The sequence below is a fragment of the Chiroxiphia lanceolata genome, chromosome 2 (genome assembly GCF_009829145.1).
Source record: "Chiroxiphia lanceolata isolate bChiLan1 chromosome 2, bChiLan1.pri, whole genome shotgun sequence".
Classification (NCBI taxonomy): Eukaryota; Metazoa; Chordata; class Aves; order Passeriformes; family Pipridae; genus Chiroxiphia; species Chiroxiphia lanceolata.
Window position 1 is genome coordinate 97,572,703 of NC_045638.1, and position 14,822 is coordinate 97,587,524.

General features: G+C 38.2%; 1 protein-coding gene across 3 annotated transcripts in view; it reads left to right on the forward strand.

Annotated features, from left to right (window-relative positions):
• CFAP44 (cilia and flagella associated protein 44) overlaps positions 1-14,822 on the forward strand; it is a 42,890-nt gene that overhangs the window by 19,217 nt on the left and 8,851 nt on the right. For all 3 annotated transcript variants that reach the window (XM_032678796.1, XM_032678797.1, XM_032678798.1), the window contains 11 exons: positions 1,656-1,808; positions 3,150-3,368; positions 3,837-3,979; positions 4,861-5,131; positions 7,072-7,127; positions 7,540-7,702; positions 8,014-8,144; positions 9,116-9,336; positions 9,720-9,885; positions 11,178-11,355; positions 13,231-13,731. In XM_032678796.1, the coding sequence (XP_032534687.1) occupies positions 1,656-1,808; positions 3,150-3,368; positions 3,837-3,979; positions 4,861-5,131; positions 7,072-7,127; positions 7,540-7,702; positions 8,014-8,144; positions 9,116-9,336; positions 9,720-9,885; positions 11,178-11,355; positions 13,231-13,731 (2,202 nt within the window). The remainder of the gene's footprint in view (positions 1-1,655; positions 1,809-3,149; positions 3,369-3,836; positions 3,980-4,860; positions 5,132-7,071; positions 7,128-7,539; positions 7,703-8,013; positions 8,145-9,115; positions 9,337-9,719; positions 9,886-11,177; positions 11,356-13,230; positions 13,732-14,822) is intronic.

Genomic DNA, 14,822 nt, shown 5'->3' on the forward strand with positions numbered 1-14,822 from the left:
GCATGTTTGCTTTCTTTCCTTCCCTACAGTGTTAAAATATAATTTTGAAAAGAACTTGCAATGAAAATAGATGAAGATCCATGACTCTAGCTGTGTTCTCTATAGAAAATGCAAAAGATATTTTGCTGCTTTGTTCGTCATGCTGCTTCAACATGAAAGATAGATTCTGTGTAGCAGTATCACTGGTTCAGACATTTTGGATGTATTTTGGACCTTGGATAATGCAAACCACAAGATTTTGCTATGCTTTTTGAGCTCCTGCCTTGAAGAAACAATCTTGTTCCTTATCTTTCGGAAGGTCTTAGTCTTCTTTAACAAAAGAGGTTATTTGAGTGTTACTGCCTGTGACTCCTGCCCATGTTAAAACAGGCTTTTGCAAAGCTTTTGGACCACATTAAGAAAGATTTTGGATGCTTCTTGGAATTCACATTCTGTGTTCGAAGCATATCAGGGACATATCCAAATAGATTCTTGCTAATATTTAAAAAGTATTGTGGGGTTAGGGTAACATCTGAAATTTTGGTTGGTCCAGTATCCTTATTTAGAGAAGAGACTGTTCATTATACTTAGATGCTGACAAGATACACTATACAGGTGCACAGTGGCAAGGTGTTGGTATTACTGCTTGTTCATTGCAACTTCTGAAGACTGTGCTGGCAAAAGGACTGGTATAAATTCTGTCTTACTGCTGGTGTGACAGATCTCAATATGACAGTTGCATTTTGAGCCCTTTCCTTCAAGACGAGGTACTCCTACTTACTAAAAAAGCACCTGTTGTATCTCGGATATGTTAGATTCTGACTGAGTAGTTTTGTGTACCAGTGTCAGGTCTCCATTGCTAGATCTGAACACCTGCTAAACATAGTACAAGCATCTGAGTGGTACACTACTTATTTTTGTGTTTTAAAAAGCACCTTGGTAATTAAATACATTACATTTAATGAATGCATTTTTAAACTGAGATCTTATAGAAAGAAGAACCATATCAGTCCTGGTTAAGGTTTCCATAGCAACTCTAATATGCCCTTTTTGCACATTTTTAGTAGTGGATCAAATAAAATAAACCTATCTCTCTGTTCTCCACATTGAAACTAAACACACACTTGTCTTTTAAAATCTCAAAACTCTAAATAATTATTACCCTCACCTATTCTTCCTAACTTTTACATTTTAAAGGACTTGGCATGTATTATCAAAGAACAAACAAACTCAAAGCTAGATAGCATTTGGCAAAACTCTGAGCCAAGTCTTGAAGATATAAAGGATTTATTTAGTATAGAAACATATGATATTTCATGCAATTATCAACCCAAAACCTCAGCTCCTAACTGTTGGGTCAGATCTATCTTTTAATTTAAGCAAACACCCGAAATATCGTCATGGTGCTTCCAAGCTAAGCAATGTCAGAATTATAACTGCTTTGTACATGGCAAAGACTTCTTCAATTCCTCAGCTTTCCCTAGCACGTATAGCATAAAAGAAGCTCACTGATTTCTGATGTCTACTTAAAAGTGTCCATTTAAATAAGAGCACAGTTAAGAGTGGCTGGAGTTTGGCTTTGTATCTATGCATCTGCTAACTAACTTTTTTTCTCATAAGTCTTGATTTCATATATACATCTGCCCTATATTTGTATTTTTTGTGTTTTTATACAGGAGAAGAGCACACTGCTCATCCTTTGTGAGAATGGCTTTGCTGTCCAGGTTCCTGCCCCTCTCCCTGGGGAACAGGATACAGTGTCCACCTATCAAATAAAAAACCTGCCGATGCAATACTTCCATTTTTATAGTATCAAATCCCGAATCAAGGTAAAAAACTCTCCTGTGGCAGAATTTCATGTTCTTTGTTGTACCAGAGGAAAAAACTACCCAAAAAGGTTTCTAGTCCCTGTATTGCATCATCGGATTTTTGCTAAGCTTTTGAAAGGGAAGGCTAGGTAAAGTCCATTTGTGGCTGTGCTTCAGCATTAAAGTTAGAAGTTGTTGTTTGTTTATTCAAATAGAACATACATCATACTGAAAGTGCTGTATTATTGAATGTCAGGCAAAGCTTCATTTCATGTTATAACTTGGAAGAAGTCAGTATTCAGGAGAAGATTTCTTGGTTTTTTTTCCCGGGAAGATCTACAAGAATGATCACAAAGCATACATATGAAAGGAAAGATTAAAAGAATGTCTGTGGAGTTTTGTTGGGGTTTGCTTTTTAGGGGTTTTTGAGTGGTTTTTTTTAATCTAAGGAGAAGAATATTGTTGAGAGACACTATAAATCTTTAAAATTGAAAAGGTTTCTGCAGAGAAAAAGAATATTAATTGCTCTAATTTTCCTCTAGAAATATATCAGTAATTAATAAGTTACAACAAAGATGTTTTAGATAAGATGCAAGGGAAGATTTCTCACAGTAAGGGTGGTGAAGCACTGAATTAGTTTTCCTAGACTGTAGAGTCCCCAGAGCAGGAGATTTTAAAAAGGTAAATCAGACAAACATCAGCTGATAATATTTAAGGCTTTGCTGATTTGGGCTTTTGGGAAAAACAATGTTCTTTTGAGATCCCTTCCAGACCTTTCATTATGATTTGCTATCTAATATCTTCTTAGGAAGATCCTGTTTTAGAAAATGATACTTGTTTATGCTACAGTAGGCTTGAATGGAAAAGGAGTTTATAAGATTTGATAACTATGCACATCTTCCCTTCGTTGTTAAGAAAAAGTAAAGTCCATTACTTTTCTCTTTTTCTCTACATCAGTGATGCACTAGGTCTTCGGAATTTGAGTTCAACTTTCTAGTACTTTTCTTTCTTCTGAGCAGGCAGAGGACAGGACTTAGGAGTTCTGCAGAAGGAGTATGCATAGTGGTGAATATTTGGAATAATCTCTCTGAGGACATGTTGAAGTCTGCTTCTCATACAGAATTATTTCTGTTTCAAAGGACCATGAGTTAAAATACTTTAGAGAAGGGAAATGGGGCATTCCACTGAAGAGTCCCATGAAGTCTGGTTGATCTCTGCTTAGCTGACAGAAAAGAGATTTCTCTAGATATTCCATATGTATAATGCCAGGACCACCTTGGATTATATTTGTGACTCCTTCAGTCAGTGATGCATGCAGTGCCGTAGTTTCATATCTCTGTGTTTCTCTGCTTGTTGTAATAGCTGGAAGAGGAGATTGCACGGAGAGAGGAAAAAAAGAAAGAGAAGGAGAGGGCAAGGCTTCAATGGATAAAGGAGCAAAAGGAGATGGGACTTGAGATAGAACAAGAACCTGAAAAGGAACCCGAAGAAGAGCCATTGCCACCTCTCTATATACCAGAGGAACCCAGTCCCATCCTCTGTGGTTTTTATTCAACACCAGGAAAATTTTGGCTTTCCTTGGTAAATCAGTTTTTACTTTGTGTTGATGGGATTGCATGATGTGACAACCTTCCCTTCACATATGACTGCCTTATAAAAAACCTGACTTTTTGAAACCTGTCATCTCTAGGACATTGAATTCCCTTCATACTTAATAGTTTCTGTGGGTTTTGTGAAATAAACCAGCAGTGTCACTCCAATTCAGCTTGTTTGGTAAATTTCCAATAGGTATCGCTGTTGGTGATGCTTGAATGGGCACAAAGACCAAGCTGTTCCCTCACAGGCAGAGGATAGAATCTTAACATATTGGTAGAATGGCTTGTAATGCCAGTGATCATGACAGATTTTTGTCTGTGGATAAATAGGATCTTTAGGTGTTTGGAAGTAACATTTTCAAATGTATCATAGAATCATTCTGAAAATTTCATTTACCTGGTGAGCTGCTTCAGTTTTCTTTTGTCACCTTTTCTTTATGGTCCTCTTCTTCAGGGTGGGTATGACTCAGGATTTCTCTATCATTGTGAATTCTCACATGATCATGAAGAAGACCCTGAAAACAGGAAAGATGAACCCTTTGAAGTGATTCCTATTGCGGACACCGACAACAATCCCATTCACCAAATCTCCTTCTGGTAAAACACTGTAATGTAACAGATAGCTCTGTGATAAAGCTTGATGAAATTGAACTTGGAAGGGAGGAGTGTACACTCCTTAGTCCCTTTTTAATTGTGGCTCAACTCTAGTATGCAGGAACTCTCTCTGGTTTTCCTGGCATTGAGTTTCACTTAAAATTCCTAATAGACGTAGCTGAGTCTTGTGTCTGAGAGAATAATTTAAAAAGCCCTTCAAAGATGAAAAAGTCTGATTTTTAATTAAGTACTGATTAGGACTCAAACACCCTAGATTGTAGAACCCCAGGTGACCCATTAGAAGTCCCTCCATACAGTGATCCCTAGAACAGCAGTTCTTTTTCATAGTTAGCAAAGAGCCCTCAAGGAGAACACAGAGGGGTCAGTCCATCCCTTTTGTGTGAAGAATATAGGCTTCTCTGGACGTCTGTGAACTGTATGAATAAAAAGAGTGGATTCTTTTCAGACTCCCAGAATTAGGTTCCCTGTAAGACTAGGCATGTTCTGCATCAAAGGAGGCAGTTTTAGTTAGGCATTAATGTACTGCTGGCTGCATTCACCACCATCTGTACTAAATTGGGAGCAGGGAGGAAAAGCTGCTTTTCTAGCTTTTAACTTGGTGTCTGCTACACTGTCCAACTCAGGGTTGAGTCTAGTTCCGTGATGCATAGCAAATGTTTGAACATTCCTGAGCAACCAGTTAGCTGAAAAAAATTTTATAGCAGAATCACACGTACTTTAAATGATCCAAATACTTTGCGCTCAGCTTCCAAACTTGGGAAAGTGACTTTTATTAACCTAGATTAGCTCTTTTCAAGTATCATGTTTTGAGCTTACTTGTTACAAATTGTCTGCTATTCTGTTTCTCGTTGCTTATTTGACAGTGCCAGCAGTCCACTGATGTTTTTTGGGATGCAGGATGGCTCACTGCGTGTTTATCCTCTCCCTAAGAAAGACCTCTCAGTGAATACCCTGAAGAAATACTGGTCCCTCAATGTACATGACAATGATGATGGCCAGATCCAGGGGATCTGTTCTAGCTATGATGATAGGTTTCTGATTACCTGTGGTGGAGATGGAAACATTTTTACATTCGACATCTTGTCAACGGAGGATGTTCCCCTAGAGCGAAAAGCCGAAATCCCCTTTCCAAGGGTAAGTTGCTACCCCCTTTCATTAAATTAGGCCTCTTTGGTATGAAAGTACTGTAGATGGGCAAAACAAAGTTCAATTATTTGACATCATAGGTCTTTCATAGCAAAAGCTGAGGTTTTCCAAACAATTTAGAAGAATAGTTCTTGCAAAATGTTCCCTAATAAACAGGCACTATGACTGTATTGTTCCTTCTCAATGTTTTTTGTTTTTCTCTAAATAAACATTGTATATGTTGTTCATATGTAATATTCTACCAGTGTTTTCCCACTCAGAGGTGTAATCATGAAAATTCCCAGAATGCAAGGACCACAAGGATTTGTCATACTTCTTACTTTCTTAGGTTTAATTCCTGTAAAGTATGATTCTGCTCTGGATGGGGATTCTAGAAATAATGTTGGAGAATACCAAATGTGTAGTTTCTCCATGCATCTAGTACCATTCATCTAAAATTCACAAGTTGGCTTTTTTACACTTGCAAAATAGCACAGCATGATGCTGATCCTGTTGCTTTTTCACTCTTGGACAGCATTCACAGTAATGAGTTTACAGGTGTCCTGTAATCACTGCAGAGCTCATCATCTCTAGCACATTTGAACGGATGACACTGGAATAACAGTTGTATTGATAATACACAAAAAAAGAGATGTCAATTCCCCCACTGAAAATGTCCAGACTTTATTGAATTTTTAAAAAATCCCTAGAAAATCTGAATTAAATAAATATAGCTTGAAAGAAGCAATGAGACCTGTTGAGTAAAGAAGTGCTTTCATGCAATTAATATTCCAGTAGATATACATTGAGTGCAGTTTAAAAATCCTGAAAGTGTCACCATAGAACAAATTCAACTTTTAAATACTGTTAATACTAGTTGGTAACTACATTTTGAAGGGTGCTTGACAATGGAGACAGAGGAAATTGTGATTTTGGTCATTCAGCCACATTGTTCATGATTAGTTGGAATTCTTTACCAGTATCACAAGAACATACAGCACTGAGAATAGACTCGGAGTTATTTTCTATAAGTGAATGATTGGAACCTTTGATATCAGAGTATTGCTAGCTCCAGTACTACAAGAAGTGATTAATATACAATTATAAAGCATATATGCAGTTTTATAATTTTGAATATGTAAGTAGGTCTATATAAAGATCCTTATGGTCAATTTCTATTGTTCAGGCTAGCAACATTGCTTAATGACCATCCTAATAGAGTTTTTCCCTTTTCAAAGTATATTTTCATTAAGTATCTGTTCTAATTTTAAGTCATGTGGAAGATTTTAGAAATTCTATCTTCATTAAACTAAATGAGATTCTTAGAGAATGAAATACAAATCATCTGAAGCTAATTGAGTTAAATTACAGATCAATTTAGTACAACTAAATTGTTGGGTGATAGGCCCCCTCTTTTTTTAGAGCATAATTGCCTAGGGAAATGAGGCTTGTGCAATGCAGTGTCCATCCATCTGTCATACTTCACAGCTAATAATTGTGAACCCATTAAGCAGTCAGCAAAAGCAAACCAGATTAATTACACATGTTACTTGGAATTAGCCCAGGATATGTTGACTCTTGTCAATGTGCCAGTGAGGGGAGACGAGAATTGGGTCTGGGAGAACTAAAGATGTTATGGGGCAGAGTGAAGTTAGGACAAGCAATGATGTAAATGGTTAATGTTGATGGGGAGGATATAGGATTTGTGTTCTCTGTCCCTAAGAATTGTGTTTCATTAGTTCTTTTACATATAAAAGCCAGCTTCATTGCTTTTTCTTCTTGAAACATTAAAACCTGATATTTAAGGCCCATATAGTAATATTGAACATGAAGATTTCTTTTGGTTTTGTGAGAGGCAATGGGAGCTCTGTCTTAATGTTTATAAAAGCCTTATTGTCTGTTGAAGCTATTATTGCTTGTTTAAAGACAAGACAACATTTTTATTCCAGATTGGTCTTGAGAAGGAGAAAGCTGCTGAAGACATTGAAGATCCTGATGCCTACAAGTAAGAGATGCTTAGATAATGATGAAAGAGATTTTCAAGTGTTGGTAGCTCTTTCCTCACACCACATATTTCTTTTATCCTACTTAGAGGAGAGAGTTGTTGATCTGAATTTGGGTCATTTCTTTGTTATACAAAAAGTTTTTTCATGCTTTCCCTCCATACTTTTCTGTGGCAGTAATTCAAATATGATACTTACTGTGGGACATACTTAACTTCAGGCTACAGGGTCAAAGCCCCTTGATGCTAGGAATGTACAGATATGAAGGAAGATGATTCCTTTCTAAGTTACAGTAAGAGTCATTTAGTTCACTGGGAATTGAAGGCTGTCAAGGAAATCTAAAAGGTCACATAAACTGTAATCTTTCCTCTCTTTCATTAAGATAACACTATTTCCTTTTTCATTCATTTTCAGTATTGAGGAAGTTAAGCAGAAAAAGGAGTCTGAACGGATAATGAAGGAAGCTGAAGAAAAGAAAAATAAGAAAAGACAGGAGATAATTGCACTGAGACATGACTTTGTTTTTCTCCTTCAAAAGAATCAGGAGTTGCCCAAGCACATGCAGCTGCGCAGAGAGGTACATCTGGGTTTTATGAGTGCCATCTAACTTTAGAGGCCCCTTCTTCTAAAATGTTGCTGCCCATCATGTTGGGGCCAAAGATGTCCAACCCTTTGGATTAAGTTGCTGGAACTTCTGAATCACCGCTGATGATTTGTGCCAATTAAGAAGTATAGGAGAAAAATGTGGTTCTCTGTACAGATCCAAGTAGCTTCTGAAATAAAGGATTGTGTTGATGTGCATGGAACTAAAGTACCTGGGCAAAAATATTTATTATCAAAACCTAGTAGCCAAGATAATGTGATGCTGGGTTTTCCATCTTTCTGCAGGAGTATGAGATGGACCATAGGATCTTTGAGGAGCTGGATAGACAGAAAGCACAGAGAATCCAGTCAGTGCAAAAGGAGCTGGCTTGGGAGCATGAGAAACAGTTGATTGGACTGCAGAAGCTACAAAAACAGTAAGTACCACTTTTACTTCTCCCTCTGACCTTGCATGGGACTTATTGTTTATGAAGTTGTGCCTCCAACAAGGAAAAAGAATGTGATGTTTTTTCTCCCTCATATAGTCAATATTTCATCTGTTCTGTTCTGATTCTGTTCTTACTTTATTTGGAACATATATGAAAGTACATATTGATATTTGTGTGAAATTAGTTCTTTTGAATCTTTGATAAAAATTCAGATAGTCAAATGAAAGAAATAGCTTCATTCTTATTCACTTCTATATCAAGAAAGCTGGTTGAGACTGTTTGCCTGGAGTTTTACCTCTAAGTTCAGTAAGAGCCCAGAACTGTTATTGAAATGTTAAAGAACAACCTGTGAAATGAACGCCTGTTTTTCAGGCATGTTGCATGTCCGTCAGATATTTTAGTGTCATTGCTAACACAGTGTTCTCTCTACAATTTAAAGGTATGCAAAAACTTTCTCAAGAACACAAGTTTAAACATGAGGTGCATTTGGGGTTGCTTTTTGTAAATCTAAGTATCTAGCAAAAGATGAATTCCTAAAAATAAATACACAATATAAATAATACACAATAAAAAAGACACCTTAGGCACACAGAGGACTGGGGAAAAGGCTTGAATGAACATGTTTTTAATAATTCCTTAATGGAAGATGAAAGTTATTCTCATGAAGAACCTGGTGTAAGTTTCAATATTAGGAGAGGTCTTAATATATTTATTCTTGAGCGTCTCCATTCCTAGGTTGGATAAATGTCAATAGATAGTGTCAGATGTTATGCTGTAATAGCATATGCTATATTACTTACAGCACTTAAATATTACTTATGACTTCTGAATTTTTGTGTAATGATTGCATATGCAATAAGTAAACTACACTATTCATGTCCTTTTGGTCAAGGCAAAGTGGTATCTTGTGCCTACTGACTAAATTTTTACTGACAGTTTTTTCTATTTTGGCTTTTCAGGTTTCGGGACTCACTAGAATTTACTGTTGTTGTTCATGCTATTCAAAGCAATCATCAGATTTCCACCTACAAACTTCTACCAGTGACTGAGAAATACAGCCAAGATAAGGAACAAGTGGGCAGCAAGTGGAAAGTACTTAAAGACAAGTGGAGAGCACTTAAACAGGCAGAAGCAGCAAAAAAAATGGAGATCACCACAGAGAAAAGGCATATACATAGTGGTAATGATAACTATTTACGTGTTGCAGTAATATGATTTCTGTCTTTCACCTCAGTTTGTTTCCATGAGTCCAAGCTAAAGAAATAAGTGTAAACGCAGGTAAAGAAATGTAGTGTGGTATTTTTTCAGTACCTACATACATAGTAACACTCATACATAGTTTTCCACGTTTAGGTCAATGTTGCAAATTGTCTATCAACCCCATGGGTAGAATGTGACTAAGAGCCAGGTCAAAGAACCTGAATACTTTCAGAACCTCCACTACACTGTAACTATACTGATTTACATCAGCTCTACAGGAGTTGTCCCAGGGGCTTTCCAGTAGTTGGGACGGCACTGTGCTGCATGGTATTTATAACTTCACATAGTTATTTTTTGGTCCAGATATTAGAATTTTTGTGGATGAGGCTGAAGAGCTGAAGATGCCAGAGGTCCAAAAGCCAACTGCACGTTATATAGAAATGAAACGTGAGAAAATCAGAAGAATTGTTGAGAAATCTGACAAAATTAAAGCCAAGATCATAAAGAGGAAGGCACAGTGGGATGAATTGTGAGTTTTGAACTGGTCTCTGTGCCCTTTTAGTTGTGCTTCTTGTCTGAGATCAAGTAATGCTATATAGCTGTCATATGGCACTATAATCTCTCTGCTTAGGTTTTTATATTCCTAAAGGCTGTAATTAAAATAGATGAATGTTCATGTATCTCTGAGTCTCAAGAGAGCATTAAAATATTTCAGTTAGTTTCTATGGTTCTTCTAAGCTATTAACAAATTTGAATTCAGCTAGGTAGTAAAATATGTCTAAATTGATCATGACTGAGAGACACCTAGGCCATTACAGTCAACTCTCGGTTAATCCTGTCAGCACCACATGGAGCAGATACTGTAACAGGTGGGTTAGGTCACTGGTGTGAATATTACAGCCATTATGTCAGTGTTTGTAATAGGCCTTCATGCTCCATGATGATCTTTATCTTGAGAGGCAAGAAAGGGTGGCATATTTCACAGAATCATGGAATATCCTGAGTTGGAAGGGAGCCACAAGGATCACTGACATCCAGCTCCTGGCCGTGCACAGGACTGCCCCAAGAATCACACCATGTGCCTGAGAGCATTGTCCAAATGCTTACTGAACTTTGTCAGGCTTGGTGCTGTGACTATTTCTCTGAGGAGCCTGATCCAGTGCTCAACCACCCTCTGGGTGAAAAACCTTTTCCTAATGTGTAACCTAAGTAACATCTTTGAATGATTTTTTTTCAAGGCCAGGTCGGATGGGGCTTTGAGCAACCTGGTGGAAGGTACCCTTGCCTATGGCACGAGGATTGGAACTAGATGATCATTAAGGTTCCTTCCAACCCCAACCATTCTATGATTCTATGTTCATGGAAGTACAGAAGTTCTTCATTAAGAGATGAATAAAAGGGAATGGGACCAATGTGAGTCAGAATACAAGGCTTTTAAGGTTATCGAGTGTTTAACAATATAGAGCAGGATAAGGTATTCTGTGCTACAGGCTGGTAGACTGTTGACACATGGCTCCCTGAAATTGAGAGCAGCATGTACTTACTTAACCCAGAACTCAGTCCGAGTGTGAAGGTTTAAACTGTCCCATAACAGAACTATGTTTTAAGAATTCTTAGGGGAAAAAAAAAATAATCTGAGGTTTTCTTTCAAGTGTGCAAGGATATTCTTGCCAAAGTAGCCATCCTTTTGTGAAAGAGGCTTATCATTCTTGATCCCTCTTTCGCTTTCCTTGCTGCACAAATCAGAAGGTGTGAAATCATCCTGTTTGTTCATCTGTATGCTCTCTGTCTTAAAGTTCAGCTTTATTTTGTACCTACCAGATACAAGAGCAAACCTCGCAATGACTATGAGAATCCCAAAGATGCTGAGGAGATCAAAGAAGAACGGGAGAATATGGGATGTTATCAGCTCAAGACTGCCTCTGACTACAAACTCCCTGAACACAAGTATGTGAACACTGAGAAGAAGATGATGCAGCTTTCATCCCTGAAAGAGTTGGTATGTAAACTGCTTCGTTGCTGTGTATATTTCCCCTTTTTTGGTGGAGGGGGAAGGGAGGATAGTGTATTAGTCACTGAAGAAATTTTTTGAAAGGAAATCAAAGTGGATGTAGGAAGAAGCCTTGAAGGACAGACTGCTGTGTTGAGTCAGCTTCAGTTACAAATCAGCCTTTTTCTTGTGAACTGTTAGTGCTTCACCTTCAATCCAGGATAATCTTCAGATGGCTCATTATAAATGAGAAAGAGAATTTACCTTTACTAGTATTTCAGTAGGAACAGACGTCTTTTTGAATTCTTCAGAAAGTCTTATCATGTAGCAAAACACTGAGCTAAATACATCCCCCCCATGAAATACCTTTCCAAAAACAGAGATGTGAGCAAGGATGAGTGTTTCTAGTGTGGCCTCCCCATATTTGCACTTTGGCTATCACTGATTCTAGAATCTTCCTGAGAAATCAGGTCTTTTGGAGCCACCTTGCTGCGATAGGACTCCTACAGCTACCACACATCTTTTAACCACAAATACACAATAAGCACAAGTGTTGTGCAGTATCTTTGCTGCTTTCCTTGTGACTTCTTTCTCCCAGTCTTTCTCATAGGAACTGTTTTTCATTTTATTTTGTTGGAGTGCAAATAGTGACACATTTCTTTATCTAAAAGAACAGTGAAGAAATACATCTATTGCACTTGGAACTGCCTAGTTACTTTTTGGTAGGAAGGCTTCTTTCTTGCCCTGCTTAGTGACAGAGGAGCCTCTTTGCTGCATGGTTTCTCTTTGCCTGGTGAAGTGGCCTTGAGTCTTCTCCAGCCTTATCCTCATGAACGTGTTGCCTGATCTCAGGCACCCTGTGTGCTGGATGACTTTGACAGTGAGGTCTAAGCATTATAGAATCAATGCTACAGTCACAGGGGGTCTTTTGGATCACTTTAGTCTCATGCTTGGGCTTCAGCACTTCATTGTAGTGCTGATGCTACCAGATACCCAGTGATTAACCTAACTCATTAGGACAAGCAATACAAACAAAGGAAACAATTCTTTTCATAAATTCCGGGTTTGTATAGATGAAGATTTCCAGTTACTTCAGGTAGGTGGTGTATAGGCTTATTTTCTGTTATAAAGATCAGAGAGGTTTTTGCCAAATCTGTTAATGATAGATCACATTCAATTATTATTTCATGTCAAAAGGGTCAACTAATACAGCATCTCCTTATTGCAGAATGACAGAAGTAGGAAGATGCTTCTGATGGTAATCTAGTCCAAACCCTCTGCTCAAACAAGACTATACAGAGGAGGTTGCCCAGGACCATGTCCTAATGGCTTTCCAATATCTCCAAGGATTGAGACCCTGCAACCTCACTAGGCAATCTGTGCCAGTGTTCAGTTACCCTCACAGTAAAAAAGTGTTTCCTGATGTTCAGAGGGAACCACTTGGGTTTGAGTTTGTGCCCATCTCCTCTAGCCAGTCATTGGGCACCACTTAAAAGAGCCTGGCTCCATCCTCTTTGCATGCTTCCTTCAGGTATTTATATACATTGATGACATCCACCCCAAGCCTTCTCTTCTCCATGCTGAACAGTCCTTGCTCTCTCAGCCTTTCCTCAGAGAAGAGATGCTCCAGTTCCCTGATCATCTTAGTGGCCCTTCACTGGACTGTCTCCAGTAGCACTGTTTCTCTCTTGTACTGGGGAGCCCAGAACTGGACACAGAACTCCAAATGTGACCTTGCCATGCTGACGAGGGGTCACGTCTCTTGACCTGTGGCAATACTCCCTAACACAATCCAGGATAATGTTAGCCTTCTTGTGTTGAGGAAGATTTCTTATTATGTAAGTATTCCTGGGGAATCCTACTAAAATTGTTTTTCCATTGCAGATCCATAGGAAGAAAGCGAATATGAACAAAGAGATCGTGTCTTTGCGGGACCTCAAGGTTTCTATTATTGATGAAATCAAGTGTTTAGTGAAGGAGTTGAAATCCATACAGGCAACCTTGGATTTGTCAGAACGTCTCCCTGTTCCCCTGATCCCTCAGCTACACCCAGATGAGGTCCCTGAAAAAAAATTTGAGTGCAACAGTGACATCCTCCAGAGGTTCAAAGAGGAGCTGGCCAAGGCAAAGCCCCAGGAACAATTGGAAGGGTCTGCCTCGTTTCGTGCATTTAGACGTGGGTTTTTTCCAGCTCCTTCAGTGGAGGAGACTGACCCCATGGCACAGGCTGCAGATACACACCCAGTGAACACAGCATCATCTGTGGGCACAGAGCAGCAGAAGGTGTTTGAGACTGAGAAAGCAAAGCCAACAGAAATAGAACTGGAAATTTTAAAGAGGGAGAAGATAAAAAATCTATACTTCCAGGAGACCTTGATTAAAAAGGTAGGAAATCAAAAGCTATTTTTGTCAGATTAAACGAGGCCACTGGATCAGAAACAAAACCAAAGCCCTTTTTTTCTCAGGATTGCAGCTATTACCTTTCTGAAGTTCAAAAAATTATATCTGTGGCAAATTTGCAGTGTAAATCACTATAAATCCATAACTATGACCTGTGGGCTATTATTACTTGAAAAACACATCTTAGATTTCTTATTGATTGTTCTGTGAAACTATGGGCAAAAAACCCCACGTAAAATATTAGACAGTACTTGAAAAATTACAAAGAGTTAAAAAAGGAGCATCACTACAACTTTGTAGATTCATGATGTTCTCAGCTCTTAAATAACTGTAGTCCCAACTCTTTGGTCTCGAAAACTATTTTTTAGGATTAGAAAAGATGCAAAAGAGAGTAGCCAAAATGATTAGTCATGGAAAAGCTTCTTTTAAAGGTACATCTAAACGGATAAAACATCTTTGGCCTGCAAAAAGAGCAACTGAAACAGTGGTAGAGATGTAATAAAATTATGAATAGCATAGACAAGGAGAGTGGGAATCATCTCTTAAAAAAAAGAGAGATATCAAATGAAATGGTCACATAGAAAGCTTGAAACATGCAAATGGAAGTAGTTTTCCTACCCAACAATAGCTAAGCTTTGGAACTCAGTGTGAGGATGTGGGGGAAGCTACAATTTGATAAACTTTGGAAGAAAAATCCGTTCAAAGCTGGTGAACACAAGCATACTGCTTCAAATTCAGGATGTCCCTAAGTCAGAATTAGGAGGGTATGGAGAGGAGTGTACCAGAGGTACACCCGTTTGCTCCATTTCTTGCTATCTTTTCTCTAACTTCTGCTACGGGCCATCGATTCTTTAGTCTTCTCCAACACAGACACTCTTGTGTTTATGCATATGAATGTTTTGAGGGAATATCCAAATTCTCCTGTGACAGTCACATATATGTAAGTTAACGTTGGCAGCTGCTAGTACTGATTTAACTGTAAATGTTTAAGGAAGAGCTGGCAGGTATTCCAAAAGAGGTCTGTCAAGGCAGAAGACTTATTTATTGCTACATAAACTACTGTAAACCACAGACTT